The 25,797-nt window shown below is 44.3% G+C and overlaps 1 protein-coding gene across 1 annotated transcript in view; it reads left to right on the top strand.

Annotated features, from left to right (window-relative positions):
- The window catches only part of SMARCC1 (SWI/SNF related, matrix associated, actin dependent regulator of chromatin subfamily c member 1), a 109,180-nt gene that overhangs the window by 30,236 nt on the left and 53,147 nt on the right, over positions 1-25,797 (top strand). The window contains exons 7-15 of the mRNA XM_037130408.2: positions 617-686; positions 4,018-4,093; positions 7,881-8,006; positions 10,915-11,036; positions 14,004-14,128; positions 16,842-16,901; positions 20,213-20,250; positions 21,246-21,367; positions 23,857-23,928. Of these exons, the coding sequence (XP_036986303.2) occupies positions 617-686; positions 4,018-4,093; positions 7,881-8,006; positions 10,915-11,036; positions 14,004-14,128; positions 16,842-16,901; positions 20,213-20,250; positions 21,246-21,367; positions 23,857-23,928 (811 nt within the window). The remainder of the gene's footprint in view (positions 1-616; positions 687-4,017; positions 4,094-7,880; positions 8,007-10,914; positions 11,037-14,003; positions 14,129-16,841; positions 16,902-20,212; positions 20,251-21,245; positions 21,368-23,856; positions 23,929-25,797) is intronic.

Raw genomic sequence — 25,797 nt, 5'->3', positions numbered from 1 at the left:
GTCATCCGGCTGCATGAGTCTGCGCCTGTCTTAGGTGAGGAACCTTGAAAATGAAAATACCTGTCTTGATCATGTTGCTTACAGTCTGGTTGGGAGGGCTAAATTAACCAGCCATTAGAGAATGAGTAGCAAATAGTGTTGTGGGTAAAAGCTTAGATGCAGTGCCATAAAGCACTGCTGGATGCCAGAGAAGGACCTGCAGGAAGAGGAGGATCGACGGGACTCGAATCGAGGCGCTGAGGCCTGACTTCCACCTCAAAAGGTACGAGGTGACCTCGAAGCCTCAGACGAAGGGGTGGGTCCTGCAGAGGAAACTCCGCAGCGAAGACACAGCGATGGCGATCGGGTGGGAGTGGGGGCAGGGTGGGGGGCGGGGAGTGTCCTGCTGCACCTGACAGTGGTTTTGCCGAGAGTAATAGCTGATAGGCCTGGAATCTGTTCAGTCTGAGTCCATGGCTGGAAAACTTCCCCTTCACAGGTGGTAGATCACAGTCATGAGGAAACTCTGGGTGGGGCATTTCAGCAAGCGAAATCTTTGAGTAGAGGTTAAGTCTAAGTAATAGCTTGTTTATTTATTTTTGTCAGCTTGACTAACGTGTTTTCTTTTCCCTTTCAGAAGAATGGCTGAGGCCGGTGATGAGGAGAGACAAGCAGGTGCTGGTGCACTGGGGGCTCTACCCGGACAGGTAAGGTCGGCCCTGACACCCGGCAGAGAGGTGGTGTCCCTGTGAGCCAGGGTCCCTGTTATTGATCTCACCGAGTTGAGTCTTTTATCAGCTGTCTTCTTAAGTTACGGAATTCATATAGTCACATGGCTTTATCTTAATAAACTGGTGTGTTTGCTGTTCCGGAAAATTCTGGCCCTTTCGTAGTCTCATGCCTGCCCAGGGCACGTGGGAACCAGGACGAGCTTCCAGGTACCAAGCTCTTTTGACCCTCGGGGGAGCTGCTCTGGCTCCCATCTCCCTGTCGTCTTGTCGCGGGTGGGGGCCTGCCTCGTGGGGTCTCATGGCGAACCGGTCTTCTTTCACCTGGACCCACGTCCACTTCTCGGCTTCCCACGTTACTGGAAGTAAATCCCATTTCAGTAGTTTAATAAAAACTATTTTAATACATATTTCTAAGAGATAGGGACTCATTTTTGAAAAGAGAAGTAAGCATTCCATTGTCAAATATTAAAAAAATTAGCTAAGTTTTTTAATACCAAATATCCATTTGATTGATATTTCTTAGAAGTCAACCACAGTTTGTGATTAGTTGATATATTTGTTGCTTTTTAGTTTGTAGGTTCTCTCCCTACCCCCCACCCCCGACCCTGCAGTGCATTATCTAAGAAACTCGGTCCTTTGCCCTGCAGTTTACCAGAGTGTGCATTTTTTTGTGGCATATTTGTGTTTCTCTGCTCTCTGTATCCCCTTTGACTTGGGGTTGGATCTGGGGGCGGCGAGAACCCACTCCAGGGGGAGGGGGCGCCGCCCTGGTATGGCTCTGCGTCAGGGCGCACGGGGTGGGGGGGGCCTGGGGGGGGCTGCGTTTGCCTTACTCTGTTGGAGGAACCTGCTTTTTCATGCAGGTTCTTTTAAAGAAGGAAATATGTATTTATATACGTTCAGAATTTTAAGAGTATACACACAATCTTTGTACGTTTAATTAGAACTAAATCTGGTCAGCTTGATAACCTCTTTTAAACCCCAATTGAATACTTTAAATGAACAGGGTTTCTTTGAGTTTTTTTTTAAATAGTAATATTTAAATAAAATGATTTTTGTAAGACATTTCTACTCTTGAGGCTTCAAGTAGTCCTTGGCACTATTAAAACCTTTTAGTATTATAGGAACTATTATAGAAAATCAATTTGTCCTTTGAAATATTTAAATGGAAACTTAAGTTTATGATAACAAGCTACATGAGTAAAAGGTTGAAGTAAAATTTTTAAAAAGATTTGTTTATTTATTTATTTTTAGAGGAGAAGGGAGGGAAAAACAGGGAGAGAAACGTCAATGTGTGGTTGCCTCTTGTATGTCCCCTACCGGGGACCTGGCCCGAGACCCAGGCATGTGCCCTGACTGGGAACTGAACCGATGACTCTGGTTCGCAGGCTGGCGCTCAATCTACTGAGCCACACCAGCCTGTTTTATAATGTCCCCTAAGACATGTCAGCCTGTTTGCTAACCTTTTCTTCATGTGGCACAGAAGATGTGATGTAATCTCTGGCTCGAGTCTTGTTTTTCCCGGGGGCCTTTCTGGTTCACTTACTAACTGTAGTTTGTGCTTTTGTTCATGTAATGTTTTCTACTCCAGACTTTTGAAGAATGTAAGCTTACCAGTTTTTTTACCATTGTAATCTTTAGCTGATATGATTAATTTATTGGCAGAGGGACTGTTTTTCTCTTGATCATATTTAAGTGTTCCTGGCAAACTTACCGGAGTGCCGTTACTAGATTTGTAGAGCTCCAATTGTTCCAAACACTTCTGCACTGACTTTCGAGTAGTGGCCACAGGAAGCCCAGGCTTGTTGCCATCCATGTATTTCATTTAGAGGTCTCTACCCGCTGGTGTAATAGCACTGACAAAGCTGTGATTTGGTGTGTGATTTCTTGCTTACTTCAAAACCATGGAAAGATTCCTGTTGGTGAGTTGGACCTCACTGCCGAGAACCCTTGAGCTAAAAGGTGTGAAGACTCGAGGGAGTGAGCTATATGGATGTCCAGCTGGGGAGAAGCATGTTTAAAGGGCATGACGTGGCCACTGCCTGCCCTGTTTACAGAAGGGAGGCCGTCAGAACCCCAGAAAGTGGCTGGAATATACTGAGCAAGAGGACAGTGCTTGCACCCCGAGGCCGTGGCAGGCCACTGTGGGGGTTTTGACTTTCACTCTGAGTTAGGTTTCGGGCAGTGGAGCAGTGTGAACTTGGTTTTCAAAAGGCCCGCTCTGGTTGCCACGTGAAAAGTAGACTCTCGGGCTTCGGGTGGAGACAGAAGGATGATAAGTAGCTAGATTCTGGACACATTTTGAAGGTGGGGGGCTGGTGGAAGTTGTGGATGGTTTCGTTACAGGATGTGAGTGAGAATGAAGTCAAGATTGCAACCAGAATTTTGGCCAAAACAACTGGAAAGCTAGAGCTGGCATTTACTGGGGTGGGGGTGATTGGTTAGAGCAGGAGGCCCCAGCCCCCAGCCAGCCATGGACTGGTAATGGTTCATGGCCAGTTATGAATCTGGCCTGTTACGAACCAGGCCACACAGTCGGAGGTGAGTGGCAGGCTGGTGAGTGGAGCTAAGCTTGCATTACCACCTCAGCTCCACCTCCTATCTCCCTGCCACCCCCATCTGTAGAGAAATTTCTTCCAGGAAACTCATCCCTGGTGCGAGAAAGGTTGGGGCCCGCTGGGCTAGAGCACAGTGGTGGGGGTAGGGCGGCGTTACTGTGTGTGGTGAGTTTTGAGTGTGTGAGATGTCAAAGCCTCTGACACTTGCACGAGGAGTGTGAATAGACGGCTGGGTTCATGAGTCTGGCATTCAGGGGAGGCAGACACGAGGTGGTGAGTGGTCGGTTCCTGTTTGGAGCCTCGGGGCTGCAGGAGGGCACCGTGAGCGTGAGCGGCTGAGAAGGTGGGTGCTCCACAGACGGAACCGGGGGTCCTCCAGTGTCGGTGAGGTTTGGGAGAGGAGCAGCAGCTGCCAGTGGAGACTGAGCAGAGACTGGGGACACAGGCGTGCCAGGCTGATAGCACCGGTCAGAGGCCAGGTGAGGGAAGTGCTCGGAGGGGAGGGTGGCACCTTGTGAAAGTCCTGTGCGCAGTCCAGAGCCTGCCTTCTGCTGACCGGCGTGGGGGTTGCCCTAGGTCGCTGCGGGCGGCAGCCCCCGGCAGAGTGGTGGGGACAGCAGTGTGGGGGCAGTTGCTGTTACAGGATCCTGGTGGTCTCCCTGAAATGCATTTTTATGTTTTGATCAAAGTCTTTTTAGTGAATGAATTTCATGTCTAATTGATTTTTCCTCTTTTCATTTCCTTTGTAGCTACGATACTTGGGTCCATAGTAATGATGTTGATGCGGAAATTGAAGATCCACCAATTCCAGAAAAGCCATGGAAGGTGAAAGATTCTTTTTAAAAAAATTCTTTCAGTGTGGAAATAATTTTGAAAGTGTAAGAATAATACAGAAAGTACTACTTTACACTTTTCTTCCAGATTTCTGTTAATAATTTCAGGAAATTAATTCTTAAAACAGTATTAATTGCCTGCTACAGGGCCCATATTCCATTTTCACTTTTCGTCTCAGCGATACAGTGGGTTTTCCTGCGTTTTCCCATCCGAGGTTCCACGCAGGGTCGCCCACCGCTGTTGGTTGGCAGGGCTCGTCAGTCTGCTGTGGTCTGGGGTTTCTCGGCTGCACCTTCCCTTGTGTGACTGTGGCATTTTTCAGATGTACAGGCCAGTTTTTGTTTCGTTTTAGAATGTCTCTGGATTTGCATTTGTGATATTTCCTCATTATTATATTCATGCTTATGCATTTTTGGCTGTAATACTATGTAAGTGAACTGTGTCCCTCTCTGTATAGGAGGGACATAACTGTCCGTTTTTCCCATGTCGTAGGTAGTCAGTTTGATTGATTGTTAAGGTGTTATCTGTCTGGTTTTCTTACAGTAACCGTACCATTTTTCTCTTTGGGAGAAAAATGTTTTATAGAGACATACCTGGAAACTATATAAATATTCTTCATTAACTTTGTGTCCCGAAGTTTGCTCATCTATGAGTAATTCCTGCCTGGCTGAATGAGTCGCTGCTGGTGCCCTTCTGCCTGTCCGTCCATCCGTCTGTGCTCGCAGCTGACGTTCCCCAGTGGCGATGTGCCTCCCCCGCCCTTTCACGGGGGTCTGTAGTATCACTGTGCACTTGGGGAGCACAGGCGTGCCTGCTGTTCTTCATTGTTTTGAAAAAAGATTTTATTTATTTCTTTTTAGAGAGGGGAAGGGAGGGAGAGAAAGAGTGAGAAAAACATCCGTGTGAGAGGCACATCCATTGGTTGCCTCTTGCATTCCCCTAACTGGGGACCTGGCCCACAACCCAGGCAGGTGCCCGGACAGGGAATCAAACCAGCAACCTTCCGGTTCACAGGCTGGCACTCAGTCCACTGAACCACTCCAGCCAGGGCAGTGTTCTTCACTTTGACAGATCGGCTGAAACTTGGCTGGTGGGAACTTTAAGCTACCTAGTGTGACCTTTTGGCATTATTTGGTATGTGCTTACACTTCTGCTTTCTGGAATAAACAGGTGTTCCACACTCTCTTGGTCATTTTCATATCCCAGCCCTGGAACCAGCATTTCAGCAGAGAGCACTGGATATGGTCAGCCTATTTCTAAGGACGTGGCCTTCAGAAAGACTTAGCATTTTAGCTTCAGATTTCATAGGAGGAAAATGGGATTATCAAAAATTAGTCTCTCTTTTTTTATTATTGATCTGAGAGGGAGAGAGACACATGGATTTGCTGTTCAACTTATTTATGCATTCATTGATTGTTTCTTATACGTGCCCTGACTGGAGATCCAGCCTGCGGACTTAGCATATTGGGATGATGCTCTGACCAACCTAGCTACCTGGCCAGGGCCTAGTCTGTTTTTTAAAAAGTTTTTACTTGGAGTAATTTCATACTTAAGAAAAGTTACAGGAACAAGAATAGTACATGGCATACCTTTACCCATATTTGCCTGTACTTAACACTTCATTCCCTTTTGTATTTATCATTTACAATCTTCACATATATACACACACACACACATGCACACGTATGTGTGAGTAGAATTCTGACATGCTTCCAAAAAGTGTGTGTTTCCTCGTGTAGTCCTTCTGTCCCCACCATCCCTTGCAGAACAGAGTTACTGTTTTCTGGTTTATCCTCTGTTTCCTTTTGTCAAGATGTGTAGGTGTTGGCATGTCTTTTATCTCCCTCGTAAACTCTGGTTTTTCACTGACTGTGTTTCTGGACATCCTCAGTGTTGCTAACTGCCCCGTGCTTCAGTGTTACGTATGTAGGCTGCTTGCACCGGGTGCTTGTGCTCAGGGATTCCAGTAATGTGCACTGCTGTGGAGAGAGAGACAGGGGAAGCTGCGGTAAGGAACCTCAGCCATGGGTACTCTCACATTGTTTGAGGTGCATTGTCACAGTAGCTTTTTAGAAGTAGGGTTTCTGGGTTCAAGTGTGAATGAAGATGTGCAGTTTTGTTAGCATGTGCCTGTCCCGTGGGGTTCCTGCCATTCTGCGTTGTCAGCAGTGAGGTGAGAGTAGCTCCTCCTTCAGAGCCTCAGCAGGCGTGGATTGCATCAAATTGTGGAATTCGTACCAGTGCTCATGTGTGCGAAGTGTTTACTGCCTCTGTTCAGCTTGGATTTGGGTGTTTTGCTTTGTGAAGATCTTTGTTAGGAAGTCCGTACTGTCTCCTAGTGGTTGCCATGTTGTGTCTCGCTGGGCTTCGTAGGTGTAGATGCTGCTGCCTTTGCTCATGGTAACATTTTAATGGTTCTTAACCTGACATGTTAATTGCAGCGCGCACAGCGCCCACCCACGGAGGCGGCATCCAGCCCCAGTGCCGGTCGTGCTTCCTGGAGAAATACTGTTGGGTAAAAAGGAGTATTAGACAGGCTTGGTCTGTGATGTGAACATCTGCGTATCTGAATCTGTACAACATCCAGAGAACCTCTTCATTGTACCAATCTTACTCAGAAACATTAACCGAAAGTGGAAGATGGGGCTGTGCAAAAGACTGAGAGGAAACCTGGTTCTCACCTCTGTGTCCCCTCCCCGACCTGGCCTGTCCCAGAAAGGTCTCGGTAGAGCACCAGTTGTGCGTGAGGGGGCCAGGTGGTTTGTCTCCGGCAGTGTCCTCACCACTGCTTAGAGCGCTGCTGAGCGCCTACAGCAGCGACCGTCTTTGGCCGTGTGCTGCTGTTTTTATCAGGGATACTCGTGAAGGTGAAGATGCCGTGATAGGTGAAATAGGCCAAAGACAGATGCCGCATGGAAGAACATACGGGGAATCTTAAGAGGAAAAAAAAAGAATAAGTCGGGATGGAAACCACAGAAAAGTGGCTGCTGGGGGCCCGGGGAGAGGGGGGCCTGGCGAGCGGCACCAGCTGTGCAGTGACCGGGGTCCGAGAGAGGGGAAAACACGGTGCCTGTAGCTGGTGACGCTGCCCCGTGTTATGTGCAGTGCGGTCAGAATAGGGCATATGTGTTCTCACACAGAGAAAAGGGTCAGCGTTGGTGAGGTGATGGGTCGTGAGCTACCCGAGGGGCACCCTTTGACCCCGCGTGCAGGTGTCACCACCGCGGTGCACACCCTGCACGCTCTGTCACCTCAGTAAAACTGCAGTGAAAAGGGGGTGGTGTCTCCCGGTCATCGAAACCTCGCGCAGGCAAGACCCGGGAGGCTTTCTTACTCTGTTTATGCGGGAAAGGACGTGGAGTAAAACGGTTAGGGAGTCGTTCGGTGGCCCTCATGTGTCACTGTTCATCTTGTTTTTAAATGTGCATGTGTAGTTGAGGGTTTTAGAATAATAAATCAGCTGCTTCTCTTTTATTTTATTTTTAATTAATTAATTTATTTATTTATTTATTCATTCATTTATAGAGGGGAAGGAGAAAGGGAGAGAAATATCAATGTATGGTTGCCTCTCGTGCGTCCCCTGCTGGAAACTGGCCTGCAACTCAGGCATGTGCCCTGACTGGGAATTGAACCGTTATCCTTTGGTTCGCAGGCCCAAGCTCAATCCACTGAGCAACACCAGCCCGGGGTGCTTCTCTTTTAAATACTTGCAACGCACCTTTTTAATACTTTCAAGTGATTTTGTTATGTGCATATTCATGCTTTGATGTGGTTTTAGGTTCATGCCAAATGGATTTTGGACACGGATGTTTTCAATGAATGGATGAATGAGGAGGATTACGAGGTGGATGAGAACAGGAAGCCTGTGAGTTTCCGGCAGCGCATTCCAACAAAGAATGAAGAGGTATTTGGTTTGGTGCCAGTTTTCCCCACTAGATGTTCCTTCTTTCTTGGCCTGAATGCTCTCAAATATTCATTCATTCATAAACTGTCACATACAAACCGAGATGCATCAGCCATCAAGTACATGTGAAAGTCACTAAGTAGCCACAACAGCCATTTCAGGAGCTGGTATCCCCAGGAAAGGGGCACGAGAATTCTGGGCCACTAAGAGAGAAAGCGGCCCACGCAGGGTGACAGTGGCGTAGCTGGTTATGTTCCCTAGATCTGAGTTTTCACTGTGATAGACCGAATACCACCGCAGGGTGGTTTGACTTTGTTGTGGTTTTCCAAGGGAAAACTTTAGTTTTAATAGCTTTGTTAATTATACATATGATAGTTAGTACAAAGTATAGGCCTTAAAGGCCTCAGTTACAGTGCAGTTCTTTTCTGAGGTGTGAGGACTTGATATTTATCACTCTCGTGCTGTAAGAAGTCCAACCACTTACATCTTTATCCTGGATTCTTTCCAAGTCACAACTTGAGAGAGGCGTGGCACTCAGGAAGGACCTGCGGCCGAGAAGAAAGAGGCTTAATTATGCTTGCGTTGGGTTCCTGATGCTTAGGTAGAGACCTGTAATGCTAGAGCCCGTCTCAGTGGGGATATTTATGTTTGGGGGTTTTGTTTCTGCTTTAGCTTTTTGAAAAATCTTTGAGATAGATACCCTTTTAAAAATGATTTTTTATTTATTTTAGGCAGGGGAAGGGAGGGAGAAAGAGAGAGGGGAGAGAGATCGATGTGAGAGAGAAGCATCAATCGGTTGCCTCTCCCATGCACCCCAAGCAGAGGCCCGGCCGCAGCCCAGGCTCGCCTGGCGTTGCTGGCCAGGGCGAGACAGGTGTCCCCTAACCTTAACTCGGACTGCAGCTCTTCCACACCCGTTTTATCTTGTGCCTTTCTTACTAAACTCCTTTGTCACACTGTGTATATTCTTTGTTTTTAAGAATATTTTAAAACTGGGTCTTCTTTATGTCCTCTCATTTTTAGCTTGTTTCTACTTTGGAATTTCACTTTGAAAATTTTTTTTTAGCTTTCCCCCTCTGATATGCTTATGTGTATTTTTTTCCCTTAATGCATTTCAAGCCAAAACTTGTGTCATCAGAAATATTCTAATGTTCACATCAAGTTATTAAACTGTCCTATCCCTATCCTCCCCTATTCAGATTTAAATGGCTTGTTTATTCACTTATTTTTAGGGGGGGTTATATAAAAATTGATTTAATATGCCTTTAAAAATTGAACTTTAGATCAAAGATTTGCATAGTTTAGATTTTCTTCAAAACGTATAGGATCATGAGATGCCTCGGGTCTCCCATTGATGTTACAGAGTCGCTGAAAGGAAGCATGGTTGTAAAGGGTGTGAGTGAATCAGAGAAGGTTAATGTTTAATCGATATTTTATTTGATTTTTGGGGGGTGGGGACACCTCAGATGGCAATTATTTGGATCATTTTGGTTTAGTTTTTTTTCATGGTCCGCCTTGTTATATTGGTAGTTACCATCTACAGGTCAACTTGTGCGCATTGACGTGTGCCCTGCAACCCCGACGGACTTGTTGGTGAGCTCTGGCAGTTGCTTTGTGGGTTGCTTAGGGTCGTCTAATGTCTTCTGCAAATAGTGGTAGTTTTACTTCCCTCGGTTGACTTTTAAATCACAAATCACAATCTCATTTTACATCTTTTGTATCAAAGTTCTTTCTCATTTTACCTTTACTGGGGTGTTAGGAGTAGTTTCTGGTATACTTTCACAAGCTCATTCAGCCTGTCTTTGTATTTTTATTAACATTACAATAGGTTTTATGTTTTTCTCTTTTGAAGTGCTTCTTTACCCCAGGGGCTGTTCTTTTACTGCAAAAAGAGCTTGTCATCACTTTTCTGTGTGGTTCTTATAATTTATTATGAAATGAGCTTTTAGAAATTAGAAAAACTGTAAAACAAATCTAAGCAGTTGTTCCCCTGCCTCACCAGCTGACTCCAGACGCCCCTCGTGGCCGTCACTTTGCTTCACTGGAGGGCTGTTCTGCATGCCTCTCCAGATGCCTGAACAGCTCTGCAGGTGCACCTCCAAACTGGGGTTCCCGAGACCCCTTTCTCCTGGGTGATTTATTGTTACTCTGCTGAACTAATGGCTAAACTGAGATGCCCAGAGCTGAAGAGCACACCCAAGCCTCCATTGTCAAGGTTACCAGATGGGATCTTGGAGGTGCTCTTGTCTAACATCCCCTTCTGACAGATGAGGAAATTGAGGTTCAGGGTGGCTGCCATGGGCCCAGTTCACGCAAGCAAGTATTAAGTGTAGCGCATGCACTAGGTTCTCTTGGTTAGCCCACACGGTTTTCCAGTTCTCCACTTTGGGTGTTTGGGGTTCTTTTTCCCCTCATACAAAAAAAAAAACAAGACAAACCAGGAGTGCTAGTTTAAGGAACATAAGGCCTGTCCCCTTAACCCCCCCGTTTTGTGTCTTCACACACTGACGGGTCCCAGGAGTCCATACCGTGTTGTAAGGTAATTTGTGACTCGTCACTCTCTGGAATACCTTCTCTTTCTAGTCGTTACTGGACATTCTTTTCCCACCTGGGAGCCAGAGTGTGAATAGGAGCCCTTATTAGTCGTGGGGACTTGGGCGTGTCTGTTTCGTAGCCTAGTTTGAGTGCCTGAGGATAGTGCCGACGTTCCCGTTGGTGATGTATCACGTGAAAGGACAGGGGAAGAAGTCTCCAGACTTCTGGTGGCCCAGGACGCTTCGTGACGTGCCTTTGATTTGCTCTGAGCTTGTGCGTTTGTTACTATCTTCGTGAAAATTCACCTTTGGGCAAGAGTTTGTAGAGAGTCAGCAAAGCTGGCTGATATTTATTTCCATTTACTTCTTCCTAGCCAGTCAGAAGTCCAGAGAGAAGAGATAGAAAAGCATCAGCTAATGCTCGAAAGAGGAAACATTCGCCTTCCCCTCCACCTCCCACACCCACAGAATCGCGGAAGAAGAGTGGGAAGAAAGGGTAAGAATTGTAGCAGGATTCAAAGGGTAAGAATTGTAGCAGGGTTCAAAGGGCACTTAATCTTAAAATTTTAAAGTCCAAAGGCCTTTCTGGATTTTTACCTTTACAGTAGAAGTCTGCTTTGAAAACTCATCTCGTTAGGGTTGGTTACCTGATGGACCTCTCATGCTGTGTTTATACAAAGGTGCCCTGAATACAATTTTTTTTCCTGCATCTGAGTTTATATTGAGAAGCAAGGTTGGTAAGGAATTTAAGAAATTACATTCTCTGGGCCTTGGCTAGGTGGCCTTGTTGGATAGAGCATCCTCCAGATACACCAAGGTTGCAGGTTCGATCCCTGGTCAGGGTGCATACAAAATTAACCAGTGAATGCAGAAATAATTGGACCAACAAACCGATGTTTCTCTGTCTCGCTCTTAAATTAATAAATAAAAATTTTTTAAAGACTCACCATTGTTAGTGTCAATGCCTTTTTCTCTGATTTTATTACCTGTCCTATTTATGATCAAAATGATTCAAGCAGAACATGAGCCTGTAACTTACGTTCTTTATAGTGCCCAGCCCAAAGTAGATACCTAGTAAATGGTAGACAGTACTTAATAATTTCAGGGTTCTCCAGCTCGGAATATTTTATTTATTTATTTTTAAGATTTCATTTATTTATCTTTAGAGGGGAAGGGAAGAAGAGAGGGGGAGAGACATCAATGTGTGGTTGCCTTTCGTGCATCCTCTGCTGGGAACTGGCCTGCAGGGAACCGGCCTGCAACCCTGGCATGTGCCCTGACTGGGAATCAAACCGCGATCATGTGGTTCGCAGGCCCGCGCTCAATCCATAGCTCAGAATATTTTAAGTAAAATTTGTAAATAATGTTAATGAGCCAGGTATGTATTGTGATATAAACATTGATAAAAGCAGGTTTTTCTGCAGGGTTTTTAATTTTTATTTATTTATTTTTTAAAAGATTTTATTTATTCTTAGGGGAAGGGAGGGAGAAAAAGAAACACAAATGTGTGGTTTCCTCTCGCACGCCCCCTACTGGGGACCTGACCTGCAACCCAGGCATGTGCCTTGACTGGGAATCAAAGCAGCGCTCAATCCACTGAGCCACACCAGCCAGGGCTTTTCTTCAGTTATTATTGAGGGTAACCTTATTTCTTAAATTTCAAATCTGAATCTTGGTGTTCAGAAATTTCAGAGTGACCTGAGGTCCTTGCAAAGACATCTTGAAATCTGCTGTGCCCTTCTCCTCACCTGGGGACTAAGTTGTGGGGCCAGGATGCTAGTGGTTGCTGAACCGAGATGCAGCATCTTTGGCGCTCACGGTGGTGACATTTAGCCTCTGCTCTTGAGTGTAAAACCCACCAAATTGGGGTTCCCAAAATAAATGATATGTCTCCTTTCGTTGACTATATCTGCCTTTTTATTTTCAGTTGACTTGAGAGAGATTTGTTGTTTTACTTAATCATTCATTCTTTGGTTGATTCTTGTATGTGTCCTGACTGTGAATTGAACCCACGACCTTGGCGTGTTTGGGATGATGTTCTAACTGACTGAGCTGCCCAGCCAGGGCCTCTACCTGCAATCTAATGAGAAGGCCTTTGCTCATTTTAAGTTTTCCCTTAGGGAGTCTGTGTTTAACCAAAACACACTGAAACCTATTTTCCAATGTTGATTTTGTTCATCTTCTCTGCATCTTTTCTTCTATATTTTATCTCCCCACCATTTTAGGTGCATAAGCCTTTAAAAAATTGTTGTATAATGTTTATTTGAAAATTTTAACAGGTACACTTCAGACGTACCTGTGCCCACATGTTGTCCCTCTTAGAAGAGAACTGGGAGGGCCCTGATGGCGGTGTGAGGGCCCTGGTGGCGGTGCGAGGGTGTGAGGGCGCAGGCCGGCCCGTCTCATGTTCTGCACTCTGCCCCCACTCGTCCATGTACTTCAGGTTACTGCCTGGCCCCTCCCCCCCCAGCAAGGGGCTTTTTCCTACATGTTTATGCCTTTACTCATCCTCTGAACATTGCCCGAGCTGTTGTGACTTGTTACCGTTCCCAAGGTTCAGCTTCACTGTCAGCTTCAATCTGGCCTGTTTGTCCGAGTTTTGGTTTCTTGGTACTCTTATTCTTTTCTTTGCATCGGTATCAGTCACATTATATGAATTAGGTAGTAATTTCTGTCCTATGTCCCTTGTAATTCCTCACAGTAAGGAATTGTTCTATGCTTGAAATTTTTTTTTTAAGATTTTTATTTTTAGAAAGGGGAAGGGGGGCGAGAAAGAGGGAGAAAAACATGGATTGGTTGCTTCTCACATGCATTGCCTCTTCTACATGTCCCATCCAGGGACCAGAACCCACAGCCCAGGCATGTGCCCTGCCAGGAATCAGACTAGTGACCTGCGCTTTGCAGAATGACGCTCAACCAACTGAGCCTCACCAGTTAGGCCATTCTTGTTTGAATTTTAACATGCATTCTGGCATGTATTTTTAAAATAAATGCTGGTTTTATTGAATTGGTGAAAGCAATGACAATTTTTACAAAAAGAATTAGTGCCAAATTAGTATCATCCTGAGTGATTCTGCTTTGTACTTCCTGGTATTTAAATGATCCAAAGAGCTGAGAAAATACAGTTTTTTATGTCTTTGACAAAATTTTTTATCTAACTGATTGTTTATGATCTCAGGAAAATACGTGCCGTATTTCCTTAGCAGATGTTCTTTTATTACACCAATTTAAGCCTCTTTTTGGATATGGTCTGCAATATGTGTAGCTGGGTTGCTCTGTTTGTTTCTTATGCCTAATAACTCTTATTTTCCTTTTGGCTGTGATTTGGGGGGGGTGTATCTAATTTTTTATTTGTCTTTTAAAGTGATTTTGAGCATAGATTCTAAGAACAAGGAAGGTAAGCCTCTGAAATTGTCCGCTATAAATAGTATTGTTTATTTTTCATATACTCTTTGTGTCTTAGCCAATCTAGTATTTATGGGAAGCGCAGGAGCCAGAAAGAGGAAGACGAGCAAGAAGATCTTACCAAGGATATGGAAGACCCGACGCCGGTGCCCAACGTGGAGGAAGTGGTGCTTCCAAAAAACGGTGTGTACTCTCATTGAGAATGTACACTTTGGCCAAAACTTCATGTAAATTTAGTGATGCCTTAAAATTCATGTTTTTAAAATTCCAACAAAATCAGTAGATGGTTCTGTATGGGGAGAAGAAGTGAGTGCTTATGTCTGTACGGTTTTATGTGTTTAAATCAGTTAGTTACCGGGGAGAGGATGTCACATCCTTTTAACCGAGATTGGTGGTTTGTCAATTTTTCCCTTTTCTCCTGTTAAACTTTTTTATTTGCTTTGAAGCTCTGCTGAGGGCACGTGCATTTAGTGTCATGGTGCCTGCCCGGCGGCCTGCTTGTGTCCCGGCTCTGTGTGCTGTGCTGTGAAGGTGCTGGTCTTGACGTCTGGGTTCTTTGACAGTGAGGCGGCACCTGTCACACCCGTGCTTTCCTGCTTCTCGTTGTATTTTTATTAGCCCTTCGTTGTGCAACAGGCCCATGTCGCCCTGCTCACGTTTTTTCTCATGCTTTATGTTTTCCACTTACATCTCTTTTGCATCTTTTTTTTTGTTCTCAGCCTGTTTGTTCATACCATTTTTCTTCTAAACAGCATAGTACTGAGGCTTGTTTCCCCCCCCTAATTTAGACATTTTCTGTTTTAAATCAGAGTATGTAACCCGCTTAAATGTGGTATAATTATTGGTGTGGTTGGGTGTAAGTCTACTATTGAGCTGGTTTGGTTTTTTTTTTTTCCTCCTCTCTTATTTCCTCCCTTCTTTTGATTTAATCCATGACTTTAATGTTCTATTTTAGCCCCACTGTTTTTGTTTTCTTGTAAAACTTACATTTTCTTTTTTTATATATCACAGTTGTAAATAAGATGTACTTCACCATTTAAAAGTGTGCGTGTCGGTGTTTTTTTGTGTATTTATTACGTTGTACAGCCATTGCCACTGTGTTAATTCCGGCACAGTTACATTCCCCCAGAAAGAACCTCGGTACTTACTGGGGTCTGAGTTACCCCTCCCACACCTACCCCACAACCACTGCTCTGCTTTCTGTTCCCGGGTTTTCTATTCTCTGTTTGCTTCTTTAGCTACATTTTTGTGGTGGTTGTTGTGGGTGTTTTAAGATATATCCTTAATTATCAACTTTATTTAGAATAACTGCTGTGTAGTTGAGATAAAAATATGGGAAATTTATCATAATATAATTAATGCACTTGCCTGTCTCTTGTAATGAAATACAGGCATCGGTAATATGTAATAAGCATTTCTAAAAATCACTGCGTTGTATAAAATGGGGCCCTACAAACCACACAGTTGTATTTTATGGGTCATGGGAAAGAATATTTATAAAAATAATGAAAACTATTCTTTGAAATTAAAGAGCCGTGCAGGTGGCAGTGGTCCTGACAGACGCCTCGTCTGTAAAGCTATAGTAGTGTCCATAGTAAGGTCTGGATGCAGGGATGGCTGAGTCCGTCGGTGGAGTGGAGCGGCCAGTTTACATACAGACCTGTATGCATACATTCGTGAACTTCATGTACGTTGAACCTAGTGGTTCAAGTTGGTTTGCAAAGACCAAATTGTTTCATAAATACTTTTGGTAAAAGTTAGTATTCTTTGTATCATATATATAAAAATTAAATGTTGGCTTAAAATACTAAAAAAAATAAAAATACTATAAAAAAATAAAACAGAAATGTAAAAGCGATTTTTTTCAAACACCAATGTGCTTGAAAGAAGTGTGAGCCTTGGAGAAGATATTCGTTACCCATTTAGCAAGGAGTTGGAACCTTTAATAGTATGAAGAGTCGTAAACCCCAGAGTAGAGGGCGAAGTGCTGTGTCCTGGTAATGTTACACAGGTCCAGTACGTGTGAGGAGAGGCCCAGCCTCACCAACCAAGGAGAGACACGGTACTGAAGTAACTTGCACTCATCAAATGTTCAAAACTTAGAAAATAGATGATTCCTAAAGTACAAATGTTTTGAGTAAGTGGGAATTCCTGAATGTTATCGATGGAAGTATAAATTGGTGAAATCACATAACATAGTTTGGGTATATCTATTACATTTTAAAATGTGTATATCCATTAGCAGTTTTAATTTGAGAGACTCTTAAATAATTACATGCATGTATATGATAAGTGTAAAATGCTCATTGTAGAATAGTTTTGCTCAATATAGGGCTAGGTACTTTGTAATCTACACCCAGATACTGGACCTATTAGAAATGAAAGGGATGTAATGTAACTAAAAATGTTCACGTGGAACATCACACAGGCTCACTGTCACATGAGAAAGGTACAGAGCTAAGGACAGAATGAATAATGTTTATATGAGATTTGAAATCCTCAGCGTATGTGTCCAAGTACACAGATTGTATAAGACGGACCAGTTTCCCCCTCAGTTCATCTCTCTGTATGAATGGCCCCAAAATGGGAATCAACAAATGCACAAAAAACTTCATAACGTGTTTTTAGGAACAGAATTGAAAGGTTCATTTTATGTTTTGCTCTGTATTGTTTACGGTTACGATGAAATCGTTTTGGTCCATTGGTAATTAATCATAATTGCAGTATGTCAGTCACATCAAGTGAGTGGTTTGTTTTTCCACGGGGATTGTGGTTTTTATATGAAGGTGAGGACTGAGGGATGGGGCGGTTGCAGTGAGATTCATGGATTTTTAAACCTATCCTCCTAAAACAAATAGAACTTTCCCCGTGACATACTATTCTCTTTTTCTTCTAGTAAATCCAAAGAAAGATAGCGAAAATACACCTGTTAAAGGAGGAACTGTAGCCGATCTAGGTAAAAACCAAAAAATCTGTACATTTCTGTGTTTTCTATGTTAACGTATCACCTCTGGTGTCTTTGTCTTTATTGAGAGGCTGCTTTCAGATGCCCTGCCTTCCAGCAGACACCGACTGTGGCTGTCGTCTGCGCCATTGGGCTTTGGGTCGTTAACATACGAGGGAATGTGATTTCCTGTAATCCATTCTTTTTAGTGACTTGCCCCTCTCACCAAGTAATCTTTTACTGCAAATTAGCAAGTGTGATACTATTATACCTAAATCAGAATTTTTGAGTTTTAAAGAAATTGTTATAGTTAAAGCATGTTTTAAAATCTCACTGAGATACTTATTTTACATGTGCAAATTTGCATCTTTAGAACAAAAATCTGTTAATTGTTTTTTTGACTATTTATTTATTTTTATTGATTATGCCATTACATTTGTTCTATTTCCCTCCCTCCGTTCCCCTCCACCCTGCTCACCCCTCCCCCACCATTTCCCCCGTTTAGTTCATGAACACGTGTCTTAAGTTCTTTAGATTCTGTATTTCCCCTACTGTTCTTACCCTCCCCCTATCTATTTTCTATTTACTGTCTATGCCACTTATTTTCTGTACCTTCTCCCCCTTCTCCTCCCACTCCCCTGTTGCTAATCCTCCTTGAGGTCTTCATTTCTATGGTTCACTCCTGAAAACCTGTTGATTGTTAATACTTTGTAAGTCAGCCTAAAGTTTTCTATACCATGTAAAATGAAAATCCCATATTTTTCCTAGTATTTTCAAGTTATATAGTACATTTTTATAAGTAAGGTATAATTCTTGGGTGTGGTAGGAGGGAAGAAGACAGGAGTTTTTAAAAATTGGGTTAGTTTTAGGCCCTGGCTGGGTAGCAGAGCATTGTGCTGATGTGCCACAGTTTGGGGTCTGATTCCTGGTCGGGGCACGTGCACGCACCCACCAGTGATGTGCAGATGAGTGGAACACCAGAGTCGGCGTTTCTCTCTCCCTTTCTTCCCTCTCTCTCGTCCTTCCTCTGTGTCTCTTAAAATCAGTAAGTAGAAAATTAGAAATAAAAAGATTGAGGCAGTTTTAAACGTCTGTATCCCTGAGAGTTTATATATAGAGTAATAATTTAAAGACTTTTTAAATTTAAGTTTTGGAGGAGAAGGTAAGGAGAAAGAGAGAGACACACTAATGTGTGCTTGTCTCTCGTGCACCCCTTTCACTGGGGACCTGGCCTGCAACCCAGGCATGTGCCCTGACTGGGAATCGAACCAGCAACCCTTTGGGTCTCAGGCCAGCACTTAATCCACTGAACCACACCAGCCAGGGCTCGAGTAATAATTTTGATTATTCCACTTATAAAATCAAAGGAGAACCTAGTGTTTTCAGCGTATACTAAATATTTCATTTGATGGATTTTTGAGATGTCTTAATATAGAAAATCAGACTTTAAAAGATTGGTTTGACGATGGTTTAGATAAAGATGGGATTAAGTCAACAAAATGGAGGGATCCCCCCACATCCATGGAGGGATATAGTCCAGGACCCTCAGTGGTTTCTTGAAACCAGGGACGTGTGTACCTCTGTTTATACCCTCCAAGGAAGGGGTTGGCAGCCTTTTTCAGGACAGAGCCAGATAGTGAATATTTTAGGCTTTGTGGGCAGATGCGTCTGCCACAGCTAATCACCTTTGCCACTGTAATGCAGATGGAATTTCTGCGTTACGTGCAGATGGAATTACGTGTCATGGATTACACGAAAGCAAATTGTCATGGCTTATTTCAGTACAACTTCTATTTATGGACACTGACATTTGAATTTCAGTTCACTTTTGTGTGTTATGATATATCCTTGTATTGATTTTCTTTTTAACCATTCAAGAAATGTGAGAACCATTTTCACGTGCCTGTGTGATTGGCCTCCCCCAGGCCGTCATCCCCAGGTTTGGCGATTCTCTAGGACTCATGGGGTCCAAGCACGGCGGTGCACTCACAGCAGACATACATCAGCTGCGCAGGGAGCAGGGCAGTCGGGTCGCAGGGGCCAGCTCAGAGATCGGGTGCGGTTATTACGAGGACATGCGGGGCCCTCCTCCGGCAGCAGCGGGAGTGCAGCAGCCCATGGGGTCTCTCTCTTCGCCCAGGGAAGCCCCATAGAGGGCGTGTGGCCAGTGGTTTGGGGGGTCCTGGTTATGTAGGGTGTCCTCTGCTTCGCACATACCAAAGGTCCAGGCTGTGGAGGTAAAGCCCGAGTTCCTCCTAAGCTGTGCTGTTGGCGGTCTAGACACAGGGCACCCCCATGTTGGTAACCAGTGACCAGGAGGAACCAGAGGCCGGTTCCCAGGGTCCATACAAAAGGGGGTGGCCAGGTTTGGCCTGGGGGCTGTAGATCCCTGACCCCTAGTCCTGACAGCTTACTTATTAATGCTTGTCAAAGAGCAGATTCTGGGAAATATTTGTGGAATGAATACTTTTTAAAAATGACGTTCCCATGTTCTCTTTGAACTTCGCAGTGGCTAAGTCACTGCCAACAGTTATAGCAATTTTTTTAAAGGTTACCGGAACTCAGTGTAATTAATTGTGCCAGAATCTCTTACATTTATCATACTGGTACTTTCACTTTTCACAGTGGAACTCAGCTGCCTAGTTTTCTAATTGATGTTTAGAATGTATTGGGGTGACACTGGTGAACAAAATCATACAGGTGTCAGGGGCACGATTCCACAGCACATCATCCGTGTTGCATGCCTACCGGCCTAAGCGAAGTCTCCTCCCATCGCCGTTTATCCCCTCTGTGCCCTCCTCCACCCTCCCCTACCTCGGGGGCACACTGTAAGTTACACCTGGGTGCGCCCCTGTTCTTCTGTAAGGCTGGCCGCTTGTAGGTCCTGGAGTCCCCTGTCCTCAGAAGGTACTAACGCTCTTACGAGGACTCTGTCTGTAGGGAGTGACGGTAACCTCCTTTCCTCCTCCTCCGGATGCGCTTCCTCTGGGCCCAAAGTGCCGTTACTCACTTCACCAAACCTCGGGAGGAGGAGCCTTAATCAAGCTTTTACCTGTTAAGCAAGATCGTGACTAAGATAGGAGCCCAAGCAGTAATTAATTGTAAATTCCCAGTCGTTGGAGATTTTTATTTGTGCTTTGAATGTCTGCTTGTCTCTGTGCTTCTGTATATAATTCTAATGTACTGAATGATCCTCGGTGAATTCATTTTAGTACCCCATATTCTTTTCCCTGTCCATTGTCATTACTTAAGCCTTTAAGTATCCAAGTGACCCAGACAGTGTTACCTGTTTTTTAAGTGAATGTTGTGTTTTGATTTTACAGATGAACAGGATGAAGAGACAGTGACCACAGGAGGGAAGGTGAGGGCCGGGCCGGGCCAGGGGCAGGAGCGCGGGCTAAGGGTCCTCGGTTCTGAACGCTCGGGATGCTGAGTGAGAAGGGTCTTCATAAACATTCTGTTAGAAGCATTATGATTTTTAAATTCCTTTTTAACACATCCCCAAAATAATGTGCTCCTTGACCCCCAGAGTTTTACCAAAAGGAAATCTCTATCTCCCTGGCTGTGGACCATTCTTGTCTCCCTGGTGGTGCACCAGAGGAAGCAGTGATTTTGAAACTGCTGTGTTAGCAAAACCTGGTCTTTAGGTGGGGTTGTTTGCAATGCCTCCCTAATATACATTCTGATATAAATCGGAGTTAATTTTTAGCAGTGGGAGTGATGGAGTCTGTAGGTGCTCTAGCAGGGGCCACCTGCAGTTATATCTTGGTTATAATTTGTTAGTTCTGTGCATCATTTTCTCGTCCGCAAAGCGGGTGGTGAAGAGTAGTACCTGCTGCTGTTACCGCAGGAGTAGGCGAGATAAAGCACATGCAGTTAGTTGTAGCAGACACTTCGTGGTAGATCTTCCCAAGGATGGGAAGGCCTTGCAGTTATGCCTTATCAGAGTCCTTGAGCCAGCTCCTTACAAGTAACTTGGGAAGTAATCATTTAGATTTGTGGCACTAGTCAGATGAAACTGGACAAGTAAGAAGCTACTGGGAACAAAGTTTAGGGCTGTGAGTGTCAACTCCTCAGTATAGAAACAGCCTTTCTTTATCATGAAATTTAATCTCGTTGTGAGACATTTACCATATACGTGTTGTAAAGGTAAGAATAAACTCTGCTGTCACCTGGATGTCTCGTGAAGGTACCTTGAAACTTGTGGAAGGCTGTTTTCACTTGGAATTGGTGTTCCTGGTTCTCGAAGTTAGATCGGGCAGCTCTGTTGTCTGTGACACAGCATCAGAGGCATGGGAGCTGCTGTGTGTCTCTCTGTAGTTCTCCCTCCCCAGAACTCGGGCTTCTTTCCTGCAGGAAGACGAGGACTCCGGCAAAGGCGATCAGAGCCGGCCCTCCGACCCTGGTGAAGACAATGTGACGGAGCAGACCAATCACATCATCATTCCCAGCTACGCCTCGTGGTTTGACTACAACTGGTGAGTGGCCCCTCCCATCTGCGAACGTGCTCCTTAGGGGCGGCAGGCGTCCCTTCCAGTCGAGTTGAGCTGTGCCACGTGCCCCGTTGTCCCAAGTCCCACTGGACCAGGAGAGAGGGAGAGCGGTTTCATGTTCGCTTTGAAACAGTTTCTAGGTGGACAGCCAATTGTGTTGTAGGGTTGTAAAATGTTTGTAAGCTGAGCATTCAGTTTTTATTCAGATAGACAAATACTTAAATATTTAATTGTAAAATATGGATTATTGTATGATTTGAAAACTTGAAGGAGATGTGTAAAGGAGACTCAATTCACTGCCCAATAATAGCTTCATTTTAATAGGAAATATGTTAACATTGGGAGCTTTTTCCACGCGAGCCCTAGGGTGTGTAAAAACGTTCAAGGGAATGGACCTTCTTTGCCCCTCCTTGTCATCACCACGCCCTCTGTGGTGTCACTGGAGCGTGGTTGGTGACAGCTGGCGTCACAGGTATTGATGGGTTGTTTATAAGGCTGAGTTTTGTTTGCTTGGTTTGTTATTTTTAAATACACACCAAAGTTTACCCCTGCCCTCCATACAGACGTTGGCTTTGTTAAAGTACTTTCCTTGGAAGGTTGTGAACTTGAGTGAGGCTGCCCTGCTCAGAATCTGGTGGTGCTGTTTGGGTGTTCTGCTTGCTCTCAGTGATGATTTACGTTATTACTCTTGAAGGACAGGTGTGACATCAAATACGTATACATTTATACATATAGAATTTAGAAGTCTTTAAGAGCCAATTTAAAAGAAGAGGGTGGATGGTTCACTGAGCTATATTTTATTTTTTCCAAAACCACAAGGTATGGCTATAATACTGAAACTTTTTTACATGCTTTTAAAACCAACTTCGAATGTTTCTTCTAAATGTGTTGCTGTAAAGCTGGAACACAGAAGAACAATATAGCTCTTCTCTGAAGGTCGGTCTTCTTTACATTGATTATTGTGTTAAATTATTTTTAAACTTGTGACTTGGTCTCATTAGTATTTGTAACTTGGTAAGATTCAGAATGCCTAAAGACGCACTTAAGAAACCAGAATTCCTCCAAAATTAAAAAAGAGTGGAGGGCCATAACAACATACAATTGTGTAGGTTTTCATAGGTTACAGGAACGCTTTTACACGGTAACCACTGCTTGTCACGAAGCGCGCGGGTGGGTGCTAGTGGCGGGGCCAGCCACACCCCTGTTTTATGGACGCGAGGACCGTTGCCTCGCAGCAGTGCCCTCGGTTGCAGAGCTGGTGAAAGACCTCGGGCTTTGCTTCTGACCGCCCACGCCTTCCACTGACCACTCCCTCTCGGAGCCCGGAGTTCGGCGCCAGCTCTCCAGCACCGGTGCTGAGCAGACAGTGCTTGGCTCCAAACGTTCTTGAGCGTTTGTCTTGGCGAAACTGTTTTTTGTGGGCTCTTCCAAACCTGTAATGGTTAGAACGGTGAGAGGTATGCAAAACTATGTAATTAACTGCTTGTAGCAAATCTTGTTATAGTAAAACTTGGGAAGCCATTGCGTGTGCGTGCACTTATGTGTGCTCGTTCATGTTAGAAATTAACCTTTAATTTTGCAGGTGACTGTTTGGCATTTATAGTGTTAAGCACTGCAAGTCTGGTTCAGACAGTTCCCATGTTTCCAGATGACAAAAGCACGAGTGCTCTCAGTTTTGTTCCCAGGCTGTTGGTGCTCTTTCTGCAAGACTAGTGCGTGTTGCGTACGTGGGAACCAACCGGGGACTAAAATGTGTCACGAGAAAGAGCATGGATCAGTGTTAGTGTTCAAACCTTTGTGCTAGATACATTGTTGGTGTTTGTATGGTGTGTTAGGCTGATGATTTTTAATGGTCTCTACTCTGTTTATCACCCATAACATTATATAAAATTGTCAGTGTCTTTACCTAAATGTTAAAGTTACTTGTATTTTTTTTTAAAGGAGTAAATGGCTGAAATAATTTTAAAACTGTAATTCATCACAGACTTTCTGAGGGCTGGTCAAAAAGGTGAAGTGATGCTTCACAGCCTGAGAAATTGATTATTGTAAATTCCCTTGTCTTCTGCCCCACCCTACAGTCTACCTGTGTGTCGCAGTGCTAACGACTGTCATTTTTGTCAGCCAGTGTCCAAAGAACTGTTTCTGCCTGGTAGCTCTTCATCCAGTCATGATGTATTATGGCAGCAATGTCATGAAATCTGTAGCTTTCACTGTGTGGACAGCATTTTTGAGTTGGGTTGTAGGAATAAAAAACAACAGTGGGTACTGAGGGTGAGAAAGCGAAAGCTTTAATTTTATTTTAATATGCTCTTAATATATAGGAACTTTTGCACAAGCCAATTAATTTTTGCAAGTAGTACTCAGTTTTTGGATTTATCAGTTTTGCGTTGAAAAGGAAACAAGCTTAGCTCAAATTTTAAGATTTTTATTTTTCAAAGTGTTCCCCCAATCCTCTTTTTTTTTTTCCTTTCCAGTATTCACGTGATTGAACGGCGTGCTCTTCCTGAGTTTTTCAATGGAAAAAACAAATCCAAGACTCCAGAGATGTGAGTGACATGCAGAGATGTGACCTGAGACCATTACGTACTTTCATGGGGCCGGTATTTAGGGAGATGGTGTGTGTGTGTTTGGCAGGGGCTCTGAGAGCTTCGGAGTTGATGTTTGCTCGTGTGGAAGTTTGCAGATGTCTTCCTCCATTCAGAACAGTGTTCGTATCACTGCTGCACAGAATTTCTTGCCTTACAATAAATTGTTTCAGATTTCTTTTTCCTCGACCTTGAACTGCATACATGTCAGTTCTTGCAAGTAAAGTTTGAATTCAGTAACGATTTTTCCGTAACATTTGTTGAGGTTACTTCCTGTCCGCACCTGTGTGTACAGATGGATTGTGAACTACAGATATTTATATGTGATAATCTAGAGGAAATGGAATTTTTACCTTATTTTCCTGATGAATAACTAGTCATTAATAAAGAATGCCAAATAAAACGATACAGCTGCATATGAATTGCGCTTCATTGCATAAAGGATTGTTGTGCTTTTGCATTGGAAACAGAAGAACTTTTACTGGAAAAAAGTTGGTCAGGATATATTTTTGCTTTTGCCTGATAAACTGTTAAGTACATAGTTCTGAAACTCCTGCCGCTGAAATTAACCCACACCTGTTACACGTAAGTGTCTTCCCATGCGTATCTGCCTAGAGTCACTCAATCCTCTGTATGCACAGGTGACGGCAAAGCAGAGGCCTCTGGTGGGGGTTGTGGGGAGGCCCAGTTCCCACGGAGCACAGGGCGGAGCGCGAGTGACTGAGCAGTGCTAGTAAAAACGTGCTGGTGGAAGGGCGTGTGAGGTCGTTTGAGATTCTAAGTTTGGATGTCAAAGGAACAATCAGCATTTTCTAAAAGACTTTATTTATTTATTGTTAGAGAGTGGGGAGGTGGGGGAGAGAGAGAAACTGGGAACCTGGTGTGCAACCCAGGCACGTTCCCTAGCCTGGGAATTGAACCTGCGGCCCTTTGGTTCTCAGGCCCACACTCAGTCCGCTGAGCTACACCAGCCGGGGCAAACTCAGCATTTTCATTACAAAGTTGTAAGGAGTCTTTTGGAGATTGTCAAGGATTTGGCCTAAGAAGCTCTGTTAGTTCTTCTGTCTATTCAGACATGGTATATTATTCCACCTAATTTGTTCATTGCCAGCATCTATAAGTACTTATGGTCCTGGGGAGTCTTCTGTTTAAAAGAACAGCTTAGCGCTTCACCCATTTGACATTGTGAATCCACCTCTCAGTCTGTGTTTGCCCCCTGGGCCTTTGCAGGCCCCTCTCTGGGTAGCCTTTTCTGCTCCGGTGTAGCCACCCTCAACCTGCCAGACTGCCGTGGCAAGGACTTGTGCTGGTCTCTAGCCTCTTAACACTTGTTTTAAGTATTTTGTGCCAGAAATGCTTGGGTACGTTGTCAGACCTGCTTGGACCCCCAGATTTGCTTTTCTCTCCTTTAAAAAAAAAGTATCGTGTGTTACCTCTGAGTCTGGCCTCATGGCTTCTACTCGTTGCCTGGTTGGGATCTCTGAAAAACTGCCAGGCAGGAGGTCTGTAGCTGTGCCAGAGCCAAGTGCCCATGTGACCCCAGGAAGAGTACAGAGGCAGGATGCAGCACAGGTCAAGAGCCCCACGCTGTGCTGAATTCCACGTTCACCCCTCCCCCCACCCTGTGCTCTAGAACAAATTCTGTAATCCTTGGGTGCTTTATCTTCCTCCTCTGTAAGTGGGGTGATAATAAACCGTACTTCTTGGAGAGACTGTGAGTTAAATGTGTGAAAGTGCTCAGAACTGTGTCTGGCATACAGTACATGCTAGACACATAGCACAGTACCCCCTTATCTGTAAGGGATGCGTTCCAAGACCCCCAGGGATCCC

Source organism: Artibeus jamaicensis, unplaced genomic scaffold, assembly GCF_021234435.1.
Source record: "Artibeus jamaicensis isolate MK-2021 breed Jamaican fruit bat unplaced genomic scaffold, CSHL_Jam_final contig_519, whole genome shotgun sequence".
Taxonomy (NCBI): domain Eukaryota; kingdom Metazoa; phylum Chordata; class Mammalia; order Chiroptera; family Phyllostomidae; genus Artibeus; species Artibeus jamaicensis.
Note: the sequence above shows the minus strand (reverse complement) of the source record. Positions and strands in the feature narration are given on the sequence as shown.